At 40.4% G+C, this 21,231-nt stretch overlaps 1 protein-coding gene and 1 long non-coding RNA gene across 3 annotated transcripts in view; one reads left to right on the top strand and one right to left on the bottom strand.

Moving 5' to 3' along the window:
• Positions 1-21,231, top strand: part of LOC129777103 (homeobox protein 5) — a 399,412-nt gene that overhangs the window by 143,964 nt on the left and 234,217 nt on the right. For both annotated transcript variants that reach the window (XM_055783173.1, XM_055783174.1), the window contains exon 2: positions 17,814-18,380. In XM_055783173.1, coding sequence (XP_055639148.1) covers positions 18,323-18,380 — 58 coding nt within the window. In that variant the 5' untranslated portion in view covers positions 17,814-18,322. The remainder of the gene's footprint in view (positions 1-17,813; positions 18,381-21,231) is intronic.
• Positions 16,880-18,979, bottom strand: LOC129777109 (uncharacterized). The gene is made up of 3 exons (XR_008743206.1): positions 18,896-18,979; positions 17,237-17,333; positions 16,880-17,169 (listed from the first exon to the last, which is right to left on the bottom strand). It is a non-coding gene; the product is annotated as an uncharacterized LOC129777109 (long non-coding RNA).

Below are 21,231 nucleotides of genomic sequence, written 5' to 3'. Positions count from 1 at the left end.
TGATAATAAGGGACTCATTTGGGCGATTAAAACCGATACTCTTGGAATGTTGTCTCTTGTGAATTGTTGATGATTTGTTTATGGACCTGTGGAGCTGTGGCTGCTCAACAATTGCTCATAACTAACGTTTAACAGAAGAGCACATCAAATTGTTTCCAATCGGTTTGGTGTTCATATTTTTTTCGACGTTGACAAACCGGAGGAATTTTAACAAAAGATGATGCAATCATTTATATCTGTCAGTTTTATTTGTATTTGATGGAAAACAGTAAAAATCCTTACATACATACCGATATTTAATATCTATATTAACCCGTCCAATGATCGCATTTTATGTTTCCTGGTGTTCAGAAAAAAAGTTGAAGAAATTAACATTAACAAATCAGCATTATTCAAAATTAATGAAGTTTTATACAGTGGATTTTTATTACAAACCCAAAGAACAAGAATTGGATTTAATACATAACTCAACGCATTTTTGCATATACAGGTTGGACTCGATTATATACAGACTCGATTATATATGATTCGATTGTATACAATTTTGGACCCGATTATATACAGTTTGAATTTTTTTTTATAATTCAAATATTACTTATTTCAAGAAAAAAAAAATGAATTTTCAACGTTAAGGTGAAATTTGAGTGGCTATTTTATGTACAGTTGTGTATTGTGGGTGTTTTTTGAAGATTTTGCTTGAATTTTCACCATGAATTGTTTATATCGATATTGCAGCGAAATTAAGAAAGATAGAAGTTGGGTGCCAAAGAACAAATCGTAGAGCGGTTAGAGAGCCTTGATATGATAGAAACAATTAAGTTTAATATTAATTTTCAGGATAAAATTAATAGTACATGAAAAATTTCTAACTTTTAAGTTATTCACTTCCAAAATGATGTTTAAATCCTCTAATTTAGATGTTACACTACTAAATCCTGTACAAAATTTTCTCATCCTTCAAATGAAAGCAACAAAAATGTCTTCCGTAGCGTATTTGAAGCCTCTACAACCCAACCCCGTCATTAAACGGGCTTCACGGATTTTCTTTTAAAATTATTTAGACATTATTTTCAATGTTCACCCTCACTAGAACGTCTTTAGGATATTTTCATTTATCACAAATACACATTTTATGCTGGCAGCTTTCTGCTAGGAGTATTTTATGTTGAAAGTCGGAAATTCGAGATGAAAGTGGAATGGGTTTTTTTTAGACGAATAAGAAATGTGGGTCTTAGAGGGTGAATGTAGAGCCAATTTGAAGCAACCGAGTCCGAAACAAAAAAAAAATCTATAACTTTGTCATTGTTGAAATTCGAACATATGCGTAGAAGGATTTTTTTTCACTTTGAGGGGAAGAATCTAATGCTTAGGGATGCCTCAATCTCACAATAGATTACATGACGATCTTGCTTAATCATTTCGTGCACAGCATCGATGTTTTCTGGCACTACAGTCGATTTTGGACGACCTTCACGAAACTCGTCGGACAGCGTACTACGACCACGATTGAATTCACTATACCAGCGATACACAGTGGTTTTTGATGGAGCTTCATCGCCAAAAGTCAAATTAAGTTGATTGACGCACTCTTGTTGTGATAATCCACGTCGAAAGTCGTAAAAAATCATCGCACGAAAATGATTCAGTTCCATTTTTTTGTCGAGACCGAACTTTCAACTAAATATAAAATAAACAAATAGCGTCCGTATGACAAAATGTTCTGAGTACGTATATCGTCAAAAATGTCAAACTTTACGATGGAACCGTCAGATGGACTCACATGACATCAGTGTTGCCAATTCCCGAAATATAAATAGTAACCCTCGTATTCTATAGAAAGTCAATAAAGAGAATCGATCACAACAGATACTCCCGTTCTACGCATAGTTGTCCCAAGTGCCAAAATCAGCAACTGAGAAAAACACAATCAAAGTTTTCTAGCATTATTGTTTACTAGAAGCTTCAAGTATTTCAGTTTTGCAATACCTCGTCTTTTTCATAAGCAGTAAGTTATTGTCTAATGAAATGTGAAATGTTCCCCTCACTTGAATCAATAGAGCTCGATTACGAGCACAGTTATGCCTAGAATATCAACATGGGACAACTGAACTTGATGTTGTTTTTCTAAATATTGTGAACGAACAATAAGTTTTTTGGTGTACTTCCGAAAGATGATTATGCATAGAAACATCGTTTTATGAGGAAATGAGTGATCTGCAATACCTTTGCAGAATACAAATCTCATTGTTATTAGACATTCGCTAACAAGATGTACACGTGTTCTGTTAAACTTTTTTTTATTTGTTCAGTGCGTTTTCCCAAGCCAGAAATGAGTACATTAGTCCTACTGAAAGCGTGATATGAAATTTTGGTACTTGAACCGATTTATTTTTAATGTATCTACAAAGAATACACGGAGGGACAGTTGTGCCTAGAATATCAACATGGGACAATTGTGCTTGATGTTGTTTTTTCAAAAGCTGGGAACAAACAATAAGTTTTTTGTGTTCTTTCGGAAGATTAGGCATAAAAACATCGTTCTATAAAGAAAAGTGAAAATTGTCAAAAAGTAACATGGGACAACTATGCGTAAAACGGCAAGATAGGTCCTATTGAAAAAATGGGTGGGTTATATCTATGATATAACCGCAAGGTTGACGTGGGACTACCTTAGCTTAGCATTCGTTTGTATTGATTAAATTCTTGATTGAATGAAACAGTTTCCAAATTCAACTGAATTCAATATATTTGCTTTGTGAGTAAAAAGATTGAACAAATGCCATGTAAAGTCAATTCATGCATTGTGATAGATTGTTCTTCGTTACAAGTAAATTTAATGACAGACCTTTTACGTTTAGTATGATGCTTAGGACAAAATATATGTATGGAAGAATCATCAAATGTTTGATGAACCAGCCTAAGGCTGAAAATCTCTCTAATAAAGACAAAAAAAAAAATCAAACGATTATTTTATTTTACATTTCCCTCTGAAGTTTACATCTCTCAACATCTCTCAATTTGCTTGAAACTGAAAAGTTCATTCGCTTCTAGAGTCTGCACGATTTTCCCAGGTTCCTATGTTTAGAAGATCGTGTTAGGACAGACATATTACAGTCTGCACAAAGACAAGCGAGGACAAAAATACTCGCAGTTTGCATTCATTTGCAGAGCCGATTTCCCCAGAAACCTTGGTTTTGAAGTCTGTGTTAGGGAAACACATTTCAATCGGAACAAAATATACCCGACTTGTATGAATTCGCAATGCCGATTTCCCCACGCTATATGGATTTGAAGTCTGTGTTATGGAAAGACATTTCAGTCGGAACAAAAATACCCCCGACTTGCATGAATTTGAAATGCCGATTTCCTCCAGGCACATAGGTTTAGAAATCTCTGTTTGGGAACACATTTCGGTGGGAACAAAAGCTCCACCTACTTTCATGTGTTTGCAATGCCGATTTCTCCATCGCTGTTGGTTTTGAAGTCTGTGTTAGCGAACATTTTCCGGTGAGAACAAAAGTCCTTATACTTTCATGTATTTGCAATGCCGATTTCCCCAAGGCTGCTTGGCTGTGTTAGGGAAACCGTAAATCGGCCCAATCAAAACGAGGCAGTTAGGGCATTTAGATAACGCCTAATATATTACAGTTATTTAATTGTTTATCTAATGAAAAATAACATTTTGTTAGTTGCGATAGATGCGTAGAAATATTCCCTATCAGTTGATGCAAACATCTTTCCGCTCCAGTAAGAAATGTTCGAGTTAAAAGCATTTGAAATCTTTCATTTTTTCCTGCATGTTATGTATTTAGGTTTTCATTTTACCCCCCATATATTCCGGTTAGACGTAGTCCCACGTCAAAAGGTAAGCGTGAAATCCGAGACTGTATATAATCAAGTCCATCCTGTATAGGGTGTCTCCATTATACACTTTCCACAGACAAAGGGCCTGGCCGGGAGTAAAAAGTGCCCCCAAACCAAATCACTAGCTGTATGGCAAATATTGTAAAGGATATCAAATAAGAAATTTTGGTGGTTTATTTGAACCCCTATGTGGTTTGACGTAGGATCTATAGTGAAAAACGTACTTTTTCGTTTATTTCACGCCATCCTTAAAAGATCCGAGATAAAAATTTGAAAAAAAATACTGAATGTGCATCTTACTACGGTGTATCAAAAAAAATTATCAAAAAAAATTTCATCAAAAATTTTAGTACTAAAAAAAGTATTGAAATCTTGAAAAATTTTTTTTGGGATTTAGAGATTCAGTACTACTCTAATTCATATTTTAATGTGTTTCTACGGCTTTTCTAGATATGTGTGATTCTTTAGAGATTTTTTTCAGTGTTGCGCGGTATCAAACAATATTTTTTTTATATTTCCAAAGAGTGGTTAGGTAAGGGAGTAAAAAGTGCCCCCAAACCAAATCACTAGCTGTATGGCAAATATTGTAAAGGATATTAAATAAGAAATTTTAGCGGTTTATTTGAACCCCTATGTGGTTTGACGTAGGATCTATAGTGAAAAACGTACTTTTTCGTTTATTTCACGCCATCCTCAATAGATCCGAGATAAAAAATTTAAAAAAATACTGAATGTGCATCTTACCACGGTGTATCAAGAAAAATTATCAAAAAAATATTTCATCAAAAATTTTAGTACTAAAAAAATATTTAAATTTTGTAATTTTTTTTTTGGATTTTGAGATTCAGTACTACTCTAATTCATATTTAAATGTGCTCTTACGGCTTTTCTAGATTGATAAATATCTTCAAGCTGTTTTTTTTCAAATATCTAATAATAAAAATAAAATAATAAAAAAAAATAATAGAATATTATATTTTTATTTTTTTTCAAAATTTCGAAATGCCAGGAAATCTATAACATTTTTTTGTACTGTGTATTTTTTTTATTTTATTTTTATTATTAGATATTTGAAAAAAAAAAACAGTTTGAAGATATTTATCAATCTGGAAAAGCCGTAAGAGCACATTTAAATATGAATTAGAGTAGTACTGAATCTCTAAATCCCAAAAAAAAAATTTTCAGAATTTAAATATTTTTTTTAGTACTAAAATTTTTGATGAAATTTTTTTTGATAATTTTTCTTGATACACCGTGGTAAGATGTACATTCAGTATTTTTTTCAAATTTTTATCTCGGATCTATTGAGGATGGCGGGAAATAAACGAAAAAGTACGTTTTTCACTATAGATCCTACGTCAAACCACATAGGGGTTCAAATAAACTACCAAAATTTCCTGTTTAATATCCTTTACAATATTTGCTATACAGCTAGTGATTTGGTTTGGGGGCACTTTTTACTCCCTTACCCGGCCAGGCCCTTTAGATGGTTTTATTCCCACCCTATTTCTATATATTACATGTCGAAAATTTTGTAACATCTTATTTCAATAAATTGTTAGGGAGTGTTCAAAAATCTCATAAATCTATCGAGGAATAACTGAGCAATAAGCGCTCAAAATTGTACAATTTTCGTGTCGCCACCGACATTTAGCTTCTAAATTTATACCCTTAACATGTGCCCGAAAGACGTAATCCTACTTCAGAAGTATCATTATTAGCATCATTTGAAAAAGTTCATCCGGAAATTGAAGTATAATTATTTCAAAATCTCGATGTTGTATCTAGTAATCGAGAAGCAAAATAATATCATTTTTATTATTAACTAGCTGACTCGGCAAACTTCGTCCCGCTCAAAATGGATTTATTGTTATCAACACCTTCAAACATTTACGTTCACTTGCATTTAGCGAACATTCATGGGTCCAATTGCAAAACTGTTCATAGATTGATCTTCTAATTCAATCTTTACAACTCCCTTTTACTATAATTTTCCTAGCACTTCTACCAAAACTCTTCATTATAATTAAATTGTTTTCAAACACAAGTCTCGTTCAAGATGATTTTTCAATCATTTGCAAATAACATGTTCCTCCCTTACATGGAATACATGTTTGATACAGAAAATATAATAAAACGATGATATCTCAAATCGGACAGGTTTTCGAGTTTCGAGTTTTGTAGAAATTTGTGTTTCTTCTGTATGGCTCAGACACCAATCCCTCTTCCTCCATTAACCTTTGGTTCCATTTGCTTGATTCGTTCTCGAATTATGCAGAAATTTGTTTTTCATTTGTATGGCAGCCCTTTAAAGAGGAGGTGGGGGTCTTGAACCAACATAAGAACCTTCCGTGTCCCCAAAAACCCCTACATACATTTTTTTACACTCATCGGTTCAGTAATTTCCAAGTTCATAAGAATCAGACATACATACTCGTGTATATAATCGTGTCATAAAAAATATATATATATTTTTCGGTTTTTGAATATAAAAGAAGAATTTTGTTTTTGATTCATCCCCTCGAAATCATACAATACTTTTCTCACAAGAAAAATATGAATTCGTCCAGGAAGTCTATATTTGAGGTCATATTTGATTATAAAAATGCTGCTACACATACATACGTTCGAATTTCAACAATGACAGAGTTATTGAATTTTTTTTCTGTATCGGGCTCTGTCTGCCTTGAACCAGCTCTTATTCAAAAAATACGCTACGTAGGACAATTCTATTGCTTCCATTTGAATGTTGAGAAAATTTAGTACAGGATGCAGTTGTGAAACTTCCAAATTATGGGATTCGAGTAACATGTTAGAAGTGAAAAAGTTAATCGTTTTCAAGGTGTCATTCTTGATTTTAATCAACAAATACATAATAAACTTGAACGTTTTTATCAACCAAATTAAAGCCCTCTATCCGCTCTACAATTCGTTCTTTGACACCCAACTCCTATCTTTTCTAATTTCGCTGGAATATCATTTTAAACAATTCTTGGTGAATTTTCAACAGTCTTCAGAATGCAACGCGGTGCTTATTTGTAACAAGCTTTTTGTACTCAGTTGAGCTCTCACTCCTTGTACACATGCGCTCTGACAAATGAGCCCGCTCCGAAACACAGATCAAATGTTTTGTTGTCAGCATCGTTTTTGCACCGAGTTTTGCACCGTATTTCTATACCTGTTTTACACCGCGCTTGAATCTGGTTTGCTGTTGATTTATTTGTTTTCGCACAAGCGCATACGCCCGTTTTTTTTTAATGCTTAGCAAAGACAAAACGGGCGCTTGTATTTGATGTGTTTGTATGAAATGAGGCACGCACCACATAAGTGAGAAGCGATGTTTATTACACTGAATTCTTTTTTTACGCGATTGATGCGCGCGCACAAAAAAAAAACGCGTAAAACATCATGTAATTTTGAGAGAATCGCGTAAAAAAAGATTGCTCCATCATAGGCGCGTGGTCGTCACAAGCATACTCGCACACACTCTCGCAGAATTTCTTTTATTCTCTTTCTCTTCCCAACGATGCGACGGTGGGCAGTGCTAAATTGCGTAATTTCAAGAAAATCGCGTAAAAATTAGAATCGCATAAAATAAAATCACATAAGAAATCGCGTGAGAACGAATACAGTGAATCTGAATTCTGTGCTGTGTTCATTCGGCGCTCTCGTGGTATGAACTTGGTACACTTCGTACCAAGAGAGAATTCGTGTTTTTTATGAACGCGCGCTGATGAAAATTAAACTCAGGTGCAGCGCAGCGTATATTTTCTGATCTGATCTTCAACTAATATCTACCAAAATCACGATTATTCTTCCACAGTACTCATAATAGATAATTAATTTCCACTTTAACATTGAAATATTTCATGTTCGCTTGAAATAAGATATATTTGAAATATAAAAAAAATGTTTTGAACTGTATATAATCGAGTCGAAAATTGTATATAATTGTATAAACCTGTATATAGATAATTATCAAAAATATAGAGACAACAAATGTGAATCGATGTGAATCACCGTCACACACAAACAATCTTCGATGCGCTTGGGTTTTAGAAAATTCACTCGAACTGAAAACCTTTCGTCTTGGTCGGTATGACGTTCGGTAGCACATGGCCATAACCACTGTGATAAGACACTTTGCGGCGAGTGTGTGAAATGAGGTCACTTTATCTCTCCTCGTGTACAGCTGTATTGCACGAGGACGCCTCACGTACTATCCATTCCAAAGTATGTTTCCCTCGTTCAGTACCTCCCTCCTTGCACTTCCCCTTCACTTTTGGATGCTTAGTCCGCAGGCTTTCCGAAAGCCTATAGTCTTTAGTTTGATGGTCATAATCGTTATCAATTTTGTTTTCTCGATTCTAGCAGATAGTCTAAAATTCCGTCTCAAGTTTTATCAGCTAACAAATGCAAAGCATAGACTTCCGCGGAAAAAAAACCCGAACTACTCAATCACAATCCGATGTGTAAGGGGGTCCGCTCTCACAGCCCGCCACGAGCCATTCGCGTTATTTACGACTTTGGACTTCCAATGATGATAACGCAAGCGTTTTCCGTAACACGCGCCCCCCATGTTCGATTTTTGTCTTTTTCTGCCAACGACTTTGAACTGATCCGACGGATTGTCTCTGCTCTCGAGAAGTTCACCGCTGACGCGCAACATATCGAAACGCATCATCACGTTGCATAATTTTACATATTTATTTCACGGCTTCAATATGTCACATCGCGGGCGCAAGTTTTGCCTTGCGCTCGATTAAGGTTCAGGAAATTTAGAGTTGGCTTGCAAGCGCTCTACTAATAATGATCCGGAAAGGTCAGTTGATAATCTTTGGCTAGTCACACACACAAACACACACATTTACACGCGTACGTGTGGGCCGGTCGTGTTTATTCGAGCCCGGCGGCGGCTTCTCGGACTCGCCTCTGGGATGATGTCTATTGTGCAATCTCCGGTCCGAGCGACCTTTGCGCCGATTTCTGACACTGATGATCTTTTTCCACGGCGGCGGCGGCAGCAACGTGCGATTGGACGGATGTGGAACACACGGAGTGCAGTGTGTGGTTCGTGGCGAGAATAGCGAGTATATTGGGGGGATTGCATTCTTGCTGGTTTTTACAGCGCTTTTCTGACGAACAACTGTAAATGGTGCTCGTTTCAAAGACAGTTGAAACAGAGCAAAAAATTGGAGTTTTTGAGAGAATGTTGCAGGGACCTGAACAATTGATAATCTGAAAGTGAAGCTGGTGATTGAAACGTCTTGAAAAGTCCTTGGTGATAGTTGGGGTAGCGATCACTTTCCCATTATCATCTTTATGAATTGAGAAATTTCAGTCAACACTCCAGTCAACACATGCCATCCCAGATGTAATTATGACCTGATCACAGATAAATTTTCGGTAGAAATCACATTCTCCGAACTAGCGGTTCGCGTGGTAAACAACAAGTTCCATGGTGGGGAATCGAAGTTCTGGCAGTTATAAAGTTTCGGTATGTCTAAGCACGATTTAAAATGAACGGTATAAACACAAATTAAGAGCGAACTAATTTTTTATTGGTCTCGCCTGATGACAGTTTGGTGGAATCCTCTCCTTCGGTACGCAATGGACTTCGTTTGATTGGTATCGAACCAACGTGTCTTTCGAGTAGTGCACTGATGTCAAATCCGGCCGAAACAGAACTGGATGATCATGCTTCTGGATCATGGGCTACATGCGCCGTCTCAGGCTCTCTCGGACGTAAATAGCTGTATTCATAGCTGTGTTGGTGGTCGCGAACGGCTTGGAAAGCCTGCCACACTCACATCACATTCGGCTACAACCCAAACTGAGGCATTCTTCTTACTTGCGTAAACACGCATAACTTTAAATTTTCGTCCATCGGACCCGGTTTCCGCCCAGATTATTATTTTTTGATACAGCATTCTATGTGTCCCATCCTATCCTATCCTATCCTATCCCTATTCTATCCTATCCTATCCTATCCTGTCCAATCCAATCGAATCCAATACTATTCTATCCTATCCTATCGTATAATATCCTATCCTATCCTATCCTATCCTATCTTATCTTATCCTATCCTCTCCTATCTTATCATATCCTATCCTATTCTATCCTATCCCTTCCTATCCTATCCTAGCCTATCCTATCCTATCCTGTCCTATCCTATCCTATCCTATCCTATCCTATCCTATCCTATCCTATCCTATCATATCATATCCTATCCTATCCTATCCTATCCTATCCTATCCTATCCTATCCTATCCTATCCTACCCTATCCTATTCTATCCTATCCTATCCTATCTTATTCTATACTATCTTATCCTATCCTATCCTATCCTATTCTGCCCTATCCTATTCTATCCTATTCCTTCCTATCCTATTCTATCCTATCCTATCCTATCATATCATATCCTATCCTATCCTATCCTATCCTATCCTATCCTATCCTATCCTACCCTATCCTATTCTATCCTATCCTATCCTATCTTATTCTATACCATCTTATCCTATCCTATCCTATCCTATTCTGCCCTATCCTATTCTATCCTATTCCTTCCTATCCTATTCTATCCTATCCTATCCTATCCTATCTTATCTCATCCTATCCTATCCTATCTTATCCTATTCTATCCTATCCTATCCTATCTTATCCTATCCTATCCTATCCTATCCTATCCTATCTTATCTTATCCTATCCTCTCCTATCTTATCATATTCTATCCTATTCTATCCTATCCCTTCCTATCCTATCCTATCCTATCCTAGCCTATCCTATCCTATCCTATCCTATCCTATCCTATCCTATCCTATCCTATCCTATCCTATCCTATCCTATCCTATCCTATCCTATCCTATCCTATCCTATCCTATCCTATCCTATCCTATCCTATCCTATCCTATCCTATCCTATCCTATCCTATCCTATCCTATCCTATCCTATCCTATCCTATCCTATCTTATCCTATCCTATCATATCCTATCCTATCCTATCCTATCCTATCATATCCTATCCTATCCTATCCTATTCTTTCCTATCCTATCCTATCCTATCCTATCCTATCCTATCCTATCCTATCCTATCCTATCCTATCCTATCCTATCCTATCCTATCCTATCCTATCCTATCCTATCCTATCCTATCCTATCCTATCCTATCCTATCCTATCCTATCCTATCCTATCCTATCCTATCCTATCCTATCCTATCCTATCCTATCCTATCCTATCCTATCCTATCCTATCCTATGCTATCCTATCCTATCCTATCCTATCCTATCCTATCCTATCCTATCCTATCCTATCCTATCCTATCCTATCCTATACTATCCTATCCTATCCTTTCCTTTCCTATCCTATCCTATCCTATCCTATCCTATCCTATCCTATCCTATCCTATCCTATCCTATCCTATCCTATCCTATCCTATCCTATCCTATCCTATCCTATCCTATCCTATCCTATCCTATCCTATCCTATCCTATCCTATCCTATCCTATCCTACCCTATCCTATCCTATCCTATCCTATCCTATCCTATCCTATCCTATCCTATCCTATCCTATCCTATCCTATCCTATGCTATCCTATCCTATCCTATCCTATCCTATCCTATCCTTTTTTTTTTTTTTTTAAAGAGGTGAGGAACGCTCTACCAGCCTTACCTGGGAAGGGTTAACCCAGACGTCGAGTGGGGATCGTACCCACAAAAACCAAGCCCTCTACTCGTTGCCTTATTCCCCCTGGGACCACATCTAGGCGACTACTTCAGGGGGCGGCTGTGCTCATGCACTTCTCGAGTTTTCAACGCTAACTAGCGTTGTCCTTCCCTTTTTCTCAATATTTTTTTCTTTCTATTCGTTATTAATTCCACTGCGCTGATGTCCTCTTCGCAGGCATTTTGAATTTACCCGTCGAGACGTGAACCGATTAGGAATTGCCCTCCAACTTGACACGCAACCCGTCACAGCCACCCTCGCGGGGTTTCTCACCTGTCGAGACGTGAACCGATTAGGAAGCGCCCTCCAACTTGACGCGCGCCCCGTCACAGTGACCCTCGCAGGATTTCTCTTCCCAACGGAGCGCCGATTAGGCAGTGCCCTCCAACCTGACGCGCACTCCGTCACAGCTACTCTCGTGGGGTATTCACCATTTTGATCGTGGCTTCATCCTTGATGCTCGTTCCTTCGAAATGTTCGCGGTGTTCCTCCATCCAGGCCACGATCAGGCGTTGTCAGGCAGGCCTTTTGCTGTTCTCCGCGGCAGTATCCGTTTACCTGTCGAGACGTGCACCGATTAGGAAGCGCCCTCCAACTTGACGCGCGCCCCGTCACAGTCACCCTCGCAGGATTTCTCTTCCCATCGGAGCGCCGATTAGGTAGTGCCCTCCAACATGACGCGCACTCCATCACAGCAGCTCTCGTGGGGTATACACCAGTTTGAAGACGCCCTCCTTGACACTCACTCCGTCGTAGTTATTAAATCGGCATCCGTTTACCTGTCGAGACGTGCACCGATTAGGAAGCGCCCTCCAACTTGACGCGCGCCCCGTCACAGTCACCCTCGCAGGATTTCTCTTCCCAGCGGAGAGTCGATTAGGTGGTGCCCTCCAACACAACGCGCACCCCGTCACAGCTACTCTCGTGAGGTACCATCTCTTGCAACAGCCGTCGCCGTTGTTCACCTTTCACCGTCGGACGTTGTCAGCACTTTGGTCAGCCCTCCACCTTCGCTGCAGCTCCGACATGATTTGTGTGATTGCACTGCTCACGGCATTCCAGATCATCTCGTCGCGACACATCTCCTCCACAATATTCCCGACATGAAGTGCAGGCAGCCCCTCGCGCCTTTCGGTGAACCTGGGACAGGCAAAAACGACGTGCTCCGGTGTTTCCTCCATATCTCCACACTCCGGACAGAGGGGTGAAACTGCGTGCCCGAACCGGTGTAGATATTGCCTGAAACAGCCATGCCCAGACAGAAACTGCGTCAAGTAAAAGTTAACTTCACCGTGTTTCCTGTTCAACCAGGTCGAAAGTACCGGTATCAGCCTGTACGTCCATCTACCATTTTCTGCCGTATCCCATTCATACTGGCATTTGTCCAACGACTCCGCTCTCATCAATTTCCGGATACCTCTGCTTTCCCGTCGCTTGTAGCACTCGCTATCTTCCGCCAGAGTGATGCAGATGGGAATCATTCCGGCGATTACACACACAGCTTCTGTCGAAATGGTCCTATAAGCACTTACGACTCGCATGGCCATGAGTCGGAATGTGCTGTTCAGCTTCCTCCGATTTCGGTGGGTTTCCAGAGCCGCCAACCAGGCAGGGCCACCATACCTCAGTATCGACGAAGATACACTTGCCAAGAGACGCCTCTTGCTGCTGCTCGGGCCAAAGCTATTTGGCATGATCCTCGCCACCACGTTGATGGCCTTTGACGCCTTCTCACATGCATAGTCGACGTGCTGGTTGAAGTTCAGCCGGTCGTCGATCATGACTCCGAGGTACTTCACCGCCCGCTTCGAAACGATGGTATGTCCTCCGACCGATACCTCTGCCCGCAGCACTGCCTTACAATTGCTCACTAACAGCACCTCGGTTTTGTGATGTGCCATCTGGAGCTTTACGCTGTCCATCCAACTACCGATCATGTCTACAGCCTCAGTCGCCAACATTTCCACCTCCTGAAGCGTCTCGCCGATTACCGTTGTTACGATGTCGTCCGCGAAGCCCAAGATCTCCACACCTCTGGGTAGCTTCAGCCTTAGAACACCGTCGTACATCGTGTTCCAAAGCGTGGGACCTAGGATGGAACCTTGTGGAACTCCCGCCGAGATATTCTTCACTATCTGTCCCCTGTCTGTGTTGTATACCAGGATCCGATTTTCGAAATAACTCCTCAGTATCCTGTACAGGTAGCCAGGGACCTTCAATCTGTGTAGCGCCTCGGCGATGGCCTCCCAGCTGGCACTATTGAAGGCGTTCTTCACGTCAATCAAAATCACCGCGCAGTAACGGTCGCCTCTTCGTTTTTGTTTAAGCGAGACCTGAGCTTTCTCGATAACTATCCGAATAGCGTCCACTGTCGACTTTCCTTTCCAGAACCCGAACTGCATTTTCGACAATCCGTGGTCATCCTCCGTGCATTTCACCAGTCTGTTGAGAATAACCCTTTCCAAGAGCTTTCCCAAAGTATCCAACAAACAAATAGGCCTATACGACGCTGGATCTCCAGGTGGCTTTCCTGGTTTCGGGAGCAGCACCAACTTTTGTATCTTCCATTCCGCAGGGAAGAGACCGTCATCCAGGCATTTCTGCAGCACCACCCTGAACATGTCGGGGAAAGCAAGGATCGCCGATTTCAGGGCCACATTGGGGATTCCGTCGGGGCCGGGTGCTTTTTTCAACTTTAGACCTTTTGCCACCGCGATGAGTTCTTCGTTGGTGACTTGTGCGTTCTCTGCTTCGTCCTCACCGTACAGTGTGGGTGGCCACGTCGGTGGGTCGTGCTGCGGAAAGAGTCCATTCACAATGACCTCGAGTTTTTCCGGACATAATTCCATGGGATTCGTTGAACTACGGAATTTCGCCATCACGATTCGATATGCTTCACCCCAAGGATTTGCGTCGACGTCTCGACACAGCTCCCTATAGCAGTTCGATTTGCTCCTACGTATCTCTCGTTTCAAGGCGGCTCTGGTCGCTCGGAAAGACGCGCGGTGCTCCTCTCTCTCTACATCGGTTCGTGCCCTCTGGACTCTTCTTCTGGCTCGTAGACAGTTAGCGCGGAGGATGCTGAGTGTCTCGTTCCACCAGTAGGCTGGACGTCGTTCATTCGTCGGGTTCAGTCTTCTCGGCATCGCTGTATCGCATGCCCTCACCAATGTTCCTGTCAGCCCGTCGGCGCTCAGATTAAGAGTTCTGCTGTCTATGCGTAGTGCTTCGACGAAAAGCTCCTTGTCAAAAACCTTTGTCCTCCACTTCCGCTCAAAGGTTCTTGTATTCCGTACCGCTGCGGGATTCCGTTGGCCGACACTATACAGGATTGCCTGGTGGTCGCTGTGTATGTATCCCTCCGACACTCTCCACTTCGTATTAGCCGCCAGTGATGGACTGCAGAAAGTTACATCGATGATGGATTCGCGGCCGTCCCTTCGAAAGGTGCTGCTAGAGCCTTCGTTCAGAAGTGTGACGTCTAGTTTTGCGAAGGCTTCTAGTAGGCTGTACCCCCTGGCGTTGGTGCATCCGCTTCCCCACTCCTCAGCCCAGGCGTTGAAGTCTCCTCCGATGATGACTGGTTTGCGGCCGCTGACCTTATCCGTGAGTACGTCCAACATCTTGTGAAACTGCTCCGCTGACCATCTTGGGGGTGCATAGCAACTACACATGAAGATTCCGTTGATTTTGACGATCACGAAACCTTCCTGTGAGCTTTCCACCACTTCTTGGATGGGGTACCTTCCCATCACTAGTATTGCAGCCATCCCTGCTTTATCCACCACCCATTTTCCGTTATCGCGAGGAACTCGGTACGGTTCTGCGATCATTGCAACGTCGCATTTAGTTTCAGTTGTTGACTGCCACAACAATTGCTGTGCTATGTCGCAATGATTGAGGTTGAGCTGGGTAACCTCCATTACTGCGAACCCGCAATCGCCTTTTTGTACGCCGGACATTTGAAGCTACCTGTGACGTGGTCGTTTCCGTCATCCTCCTTGCACAACATGCACCTCGGTTGCTTTGTGCAGTCTCTAGCAACGTGACCTTCCGTCCCGCACTTCCTGCACAATTTCGATCTGTCAGGACCACCGCAGTTTTTCGCCTGGTGACCGAAGCCCATGCATTGAAAGCATCTCTCCATTTGCTTGGCCATACGAGGGTTAGCTTTCATCGGGCACACGGACCACCCCACTTTTATTTTACCCTTCTCCACCAGTTTATTCGCAGATTGTTTCGAGAGCCGTATCGAGGCCGTTTGTGCGAGGCCGTTTAGGGGTGCCTCAAAGCTCTCAAAATTTTGATTTTTTGATCCACGAAAATCTTCGAAGGTTATTTAGTAAATCTAATTTTTTTTTCGATGCCAAATGACTTAAAAATGCATAAAATGTCGAGATCTGGTGTTATCTCGAAGAAAAATTTTGGCCGACTTATTTGGACTTAGTCTGAGTGGCCAAAAATCAAAACTTTGAGTGCTTTGAGGCACCCTTAAATCATGTCCGATTAAGCTGAAATTTTGCACAGGTCATTCTTTTGAGCCAATAAACAAAATGTACATGGTCGGTTTCTGAAATTTGACTTGACCATTTTCGCTGCCACCCTAACCCATATATATAAATGGAGTGATGTCTGTCTGTCTTTTTTGTCTTTCTGTCTGATTCTTATGGACATGGAAACTACTAAATCGCTCGGCGTGAAAATTTGTATGTACGGGTTCCATCCATTGCCACCCTAATATGGGTGCTTCAATTGACAAATCGACTAACTCCATAAAACAAGATGTTGAGGAAAATGATAAAATATTATATGTTTTATTATTATTATTTATTATTTAATGGCTAAAAAGATTTTGTCATTTAGTGGTGTTAATACTTATTATTGAAGAAATTGGTTTTGAATAAATACAATTAGGGGCTAATCAAGTGCTTTGATACTAAAATTTAATAATATTAAAAAAATTGAGTTTGGCAAGTGCAGCATCCATATATGGATTTATTTAGTGCCACATTATTAGCTTTCATACCACCAGTCTTGAGGGGAAAACGCTAACGACATATCAATTTAATCCCGCTCAGTTGAATTAAATGGGAGATTTGTGCCTGAATCACTATGAATGCCTGAATCACGGTTCTAAATCGACAAATTTCTTTGTTCAAATTTGATATCTAGATTTCAGCTTCATTGTGTTGACTGATTAAAATCTGTATTGCGCCATTTTTTTCGGACGCCATCTTGGGCTTGGGATTTTTTCTTCATGGTGTCATGTTTTTTAATTGTCAAACCCTTTAATTTGATTCACATATTGAGGGCCATCTCGTTGTACCATTTCGGGCATGATACTGAATGAAACTGAATACACATAACTGTAAAGGTCATTAAAGGTGTATTCTAAATTTCCAGAGGCGACGCGTGACCTAGTGAGCCACCTGTTCCATCAACAATAATGTGCGTGTTTTCTATCGTTTACATCGGCTTCGTTCAGCAGAAAACTTCGAACCTCAAATGTCATTTTTACGCAAGACGGCGCATTAGTAGTAGTGATCGCTTCATACATAGCTGACTGTGTTTGCCCTGTTGCGCTGGAAGATGCAGAAAAGTGTTCGAATGACGGCGGGTTCAGATTAAAGGTTTCATTACTGTCATTACTGCTTATTTCGTAGTGTTGTGTTGTGTTGCGTGTGGGTTGGGTGGTGTAGTCAAATGTAGCCATCAGATTACATTCATCACGGTGGAGAAGTTTCACCTAAACAGAAAAGAAAACAAGGATATTTGGGATAATATGGAAATTACAAATAAATTATCTTCGATAATTCATCATCTATGCCGCAAGCTATTGCACCACCAGCAATTCATAGCAGACTCTTTTATTGGTTTTGTTAAAAGATTTGAAAAATGGCCGAAATTTTGAAAAAAAGATGCAGTTTTGTCTCAAACAGCCACTCACCGCTACACAAAAAAAAGCTTAAATCAGTATTGTTCAGCTTAAAAATGAAAAGAATCTTTTTCAAATATTTTTTTTTTCAAAACTACGTTTTTTTGTTTAGTTCTTTAAGTTTCTAACTTTGTAAAAAGACAATCAGACAGGAATTATTCGGGTTATGATTGTTTTCAAAGTAAATACAAGTAAATAAAGGCAAATAGAAATTAATTTTAAAGTTGAGAATAATTTTTAAGTGTGACAAATAGCATTCTGAAATTTATTATTTCTCTTCTCGCTCCACAGATTCCCGACCAACGGTTGCAAAATAAAAAAAACTAACCGGCACCGGTGCTCCACGAACTAATTCAAGTGTAAAGATTTCTTTGCTGCCTTCCTAGTGTAGTCTTAGCGCTAGAAACTAGCGATAAAGGTGTCTATTTGAACGCTGATAACAAACATCACCTTCCCAGGGTTATAAAACGGCCGATACATCGTATGCCCTCCGTGTGTGTATATGTGTGTGGGCGCTCGTGTACGAACTCCAAGTGTCGCGGTCTTATCGTGTAGAAGAAAACTAAAGTGCTGAAGGGAAAAATAAGTCACGTACTTATCGGCGGAACCTCTGACATACAGTCTCGTGCTCCAAGGGGGTGACATAGCGCTTATCTTTCGACTCAATTCGGTGGTGGAATTGTGCTTCAGCTCCTCGACCAGTGGTTCGATTCCGGTGATCAAAACTAGTTGAGGTTCGGTGAAGACTTTTTTTCGCCGGACGCCGACTATCGTTTCGAAAGGGTAGCCCCCATGATACCATGAGGGAATTGGACTCTTCGGAAACGTCCGTAGTATGGCCAGCTTGGTGTTATTCAGGTGAGTGATATAATTGCCTGCATCCTAAACAAATAAGCAATTTGTTGCAAGTCGTAAAAATCAAGTCGTAAAACTAACACTCATAATTCTATATTGTCCGTAGATAACCCTTTGTAAAGTATCAATAAAATTTTAATAGGATGTGTAAAAAATAGACGGGATAATAAGTTCTAGTTTAGAACGAATTAATTTCAATCGAGTGGATTTGTGTACCGGTTCTGAGACTCGATTCCAACCCAAAAGTTTTGAAATTCGAATTTAAAATAACCCTAATACATTCTATGCCAACAACCCTGTTGCGATAAAAACTTGAGGGCCAGAATGATACGCCCCCAGCTTTTGAAGCGCATTCTCGCTACCACACGTAAACAGCAGCTACACACCATCAGAATATAATCATACAATTGACATTTTGAACATTTGTTTTATAACGATGCCACTTCTAGTTAACCTCCCGCGGCCATATATTCCGCTCGCCATAGGTCACGATTTGCAAAGCAATTACAATTACTCACCGCATTTTCCCCGACCGTTTCACGCTTTTGCTGTTTTCTGTTCCCGGCTTCCCGGCGCTGGCCATCGTCCGCTGCGCGGACTATTGTCGGAATGAGTGCTTCCAACTGTTTAAACGCGCGTCGTTTTACGCTGTTCTGAACCTGAAGTTGACGCGTCCGCGTCGTCGGATGCGCCCGTTGATGAACACACACACCGACCAGAGTTCAATCTGCGAACCCCGAAAGATCATCGTCGATCATGCGGTGTCGAGATTTGGAAAGGTGCCTCGTGGTCTCTGTGTGTGTGTGTGTGAGGATGGGTATGGTACCAGGGTTAATTAAAAAAAAGCGTATTTTTCGCTTCCGATCAGCGTATTTCTATTAATATTTAACACGTAGGTCGCTAGAGAGACCCGAGGGTTGAGAATATTTTTGTTTTGCCACTCACTAGCCACTCTTTGCGCGCACTCGCTTTACCTTTTTCTCTCTCTTTCTCTCTCACTCCTTCACTCATTCTCATTCAAATATGAGGATTGAATGCAGTTGCCGTGGGATACGCGAGTGTGAGTTAACCTTTGGCATTGTTGATCTCTCGGGTCGGTGAGCCGCTGGGAGCGTTTAGCAGTTTGTAAACGTTGGTTCCACGAATTAGCGGAGAACTGTCGCTTGGCATCGCACCGATTTTATGGTATATTATTTTATGCTAAAATTCTCGTCCAATATTATGGTACAATGCTTATAATCATTCAAAAAGCGTTGTGAGAAGTTACATTTATAAAATTAGAAGTTGATCCCACACCCATTTCAGCATTTCATTTTCGACAGAAACCATGCCATTTCGTGCCTTGAAGCGTCAAATGGGCAAATAATGTCATCTGACCCCCAACGCTTTAAAATGTTTGTATGTATGGAAGCAGACATCTCTTTCTTTTTTTCTTTTTTCATCTTTTTTGGGATTGTACTCAAAAAAAAAAGTCCAAATGACGACAACGGGGATCGAACCAAGGCCGGCTAGAACGCAAAGCTGTTTTACACGGGGCTCTGGCAACCCTATCCCAACCAATGCAAATTGAGCGTAGCCAGCATAAAGCAGGGCTCGCGCTAAGGGGGCTCACGTATTGTTTACTGTTTGGAGTCACACTGATGGACATAAATATAATATTCAGCATATGCATGAATCTACCACGAATGTAATTCTACTGAGCGGTATTATTCCAATCCACGTCCGAAGGATATTCAAGTGAAACAATATAGTGTTATTATAAATTTACTTTATTGGGACATCAAAACAATGGAAACAATAAGCTTATTTTACAAGAATCACAACTTTATCTTCAAATTCAGCTGGACGAATGTATTCGGCACTAAGAACACTAATCAATATCTTGTGTTCAATCCTTTCTGTGCAATGACCTCTTTCAATCGATTTGTCATTGAGTGTACCAGCTTCTCGCATATTTTAGGCTCGATCATATACCATTCTTCACGAAGAATATCTTTCAGTTGCTTTTGTGATGTTAGAGACGTACCACATCCGCAGTATGTTTAGGGTCGTTGTCTTGTTGGAAGTAGAAATTGCTCCCTATACCCAACTTTTTAGCACTTTTCTTCATATTTTCTTTTAAAATATTTAAATATTGCTCCTTTTTCATGATACCATCTAGAAATACCAATTCCCCGACACCGGATGCTGCCATACAGCCCCAGACCATGACTGATGCACCTCCATGTTTAACGGTAGCTTGAACATTTTTCTTCTGCAGCTCAGTACCCGGTTTTCACCATACCAATACCCTTCCATCTGATTTGTAAACATTGAATTTGCTCTCATCGGAAAACAACACATTGTTTCAGAAACCAATCGGGTGATTTTGGTAATCTTTCGCAAAGTTCAACTTTTTAGCCTGATTAACCTTGCTAATAAGAGGATTCTTACGACAAACACGGGCACATTATTGGGCATTATTCAACACTCTGCGCACCGTTCTGGAATGAACATCTTTCCCACTGAACTCCAGCAGCTCTCCACGCACTTTTGACGAAGATATTTTCGGTTCTTTCTCAATAATTTGTATTATTTTTCGCTTTTCTCTTTCCGTTAACTTGCAAGGACGTCCCGTCCTAGGTTTGTTGTCGAAGTTATCGCTGTTCTTGCAACGATTGATAATATTCTGTACCGTTGTTCTTGGCCTACCAACACTCATAGCTATTTCGGAAACTGTTTTATTCATTTTGAACAAATTCAAAACAATTTTCCTTTCTTCCTCTGTAGTTTCCTTGCCTTTCCTACCCATTTTATTATTACGGAATAAAAATTATACGAACGCAGCCAATTTCTATTACAAATAAACAAAAAT

The sequence above is a fragment of the Toxorhynchites rutilus genome, chromosome 3 (assembly GCF_029784135.1).
Source record: "Toxorhynchites rutilus septentrionalis strain SRP chromosome 3, ASM2978413v1, whole genome shotgun sequence".
Taxonomy (NCBI): Eukaryota; Metazoa; Arthropoda; class Insecta; order Diptera; family Culicidae; genus Toxorhynchites; species Toxorhynchites rutilus.
The sequence above is the reverse complement of the archived record's forward strand: the minus strand, read 5'-3'. Positions and strand labels throughout refer to the sequence as shown.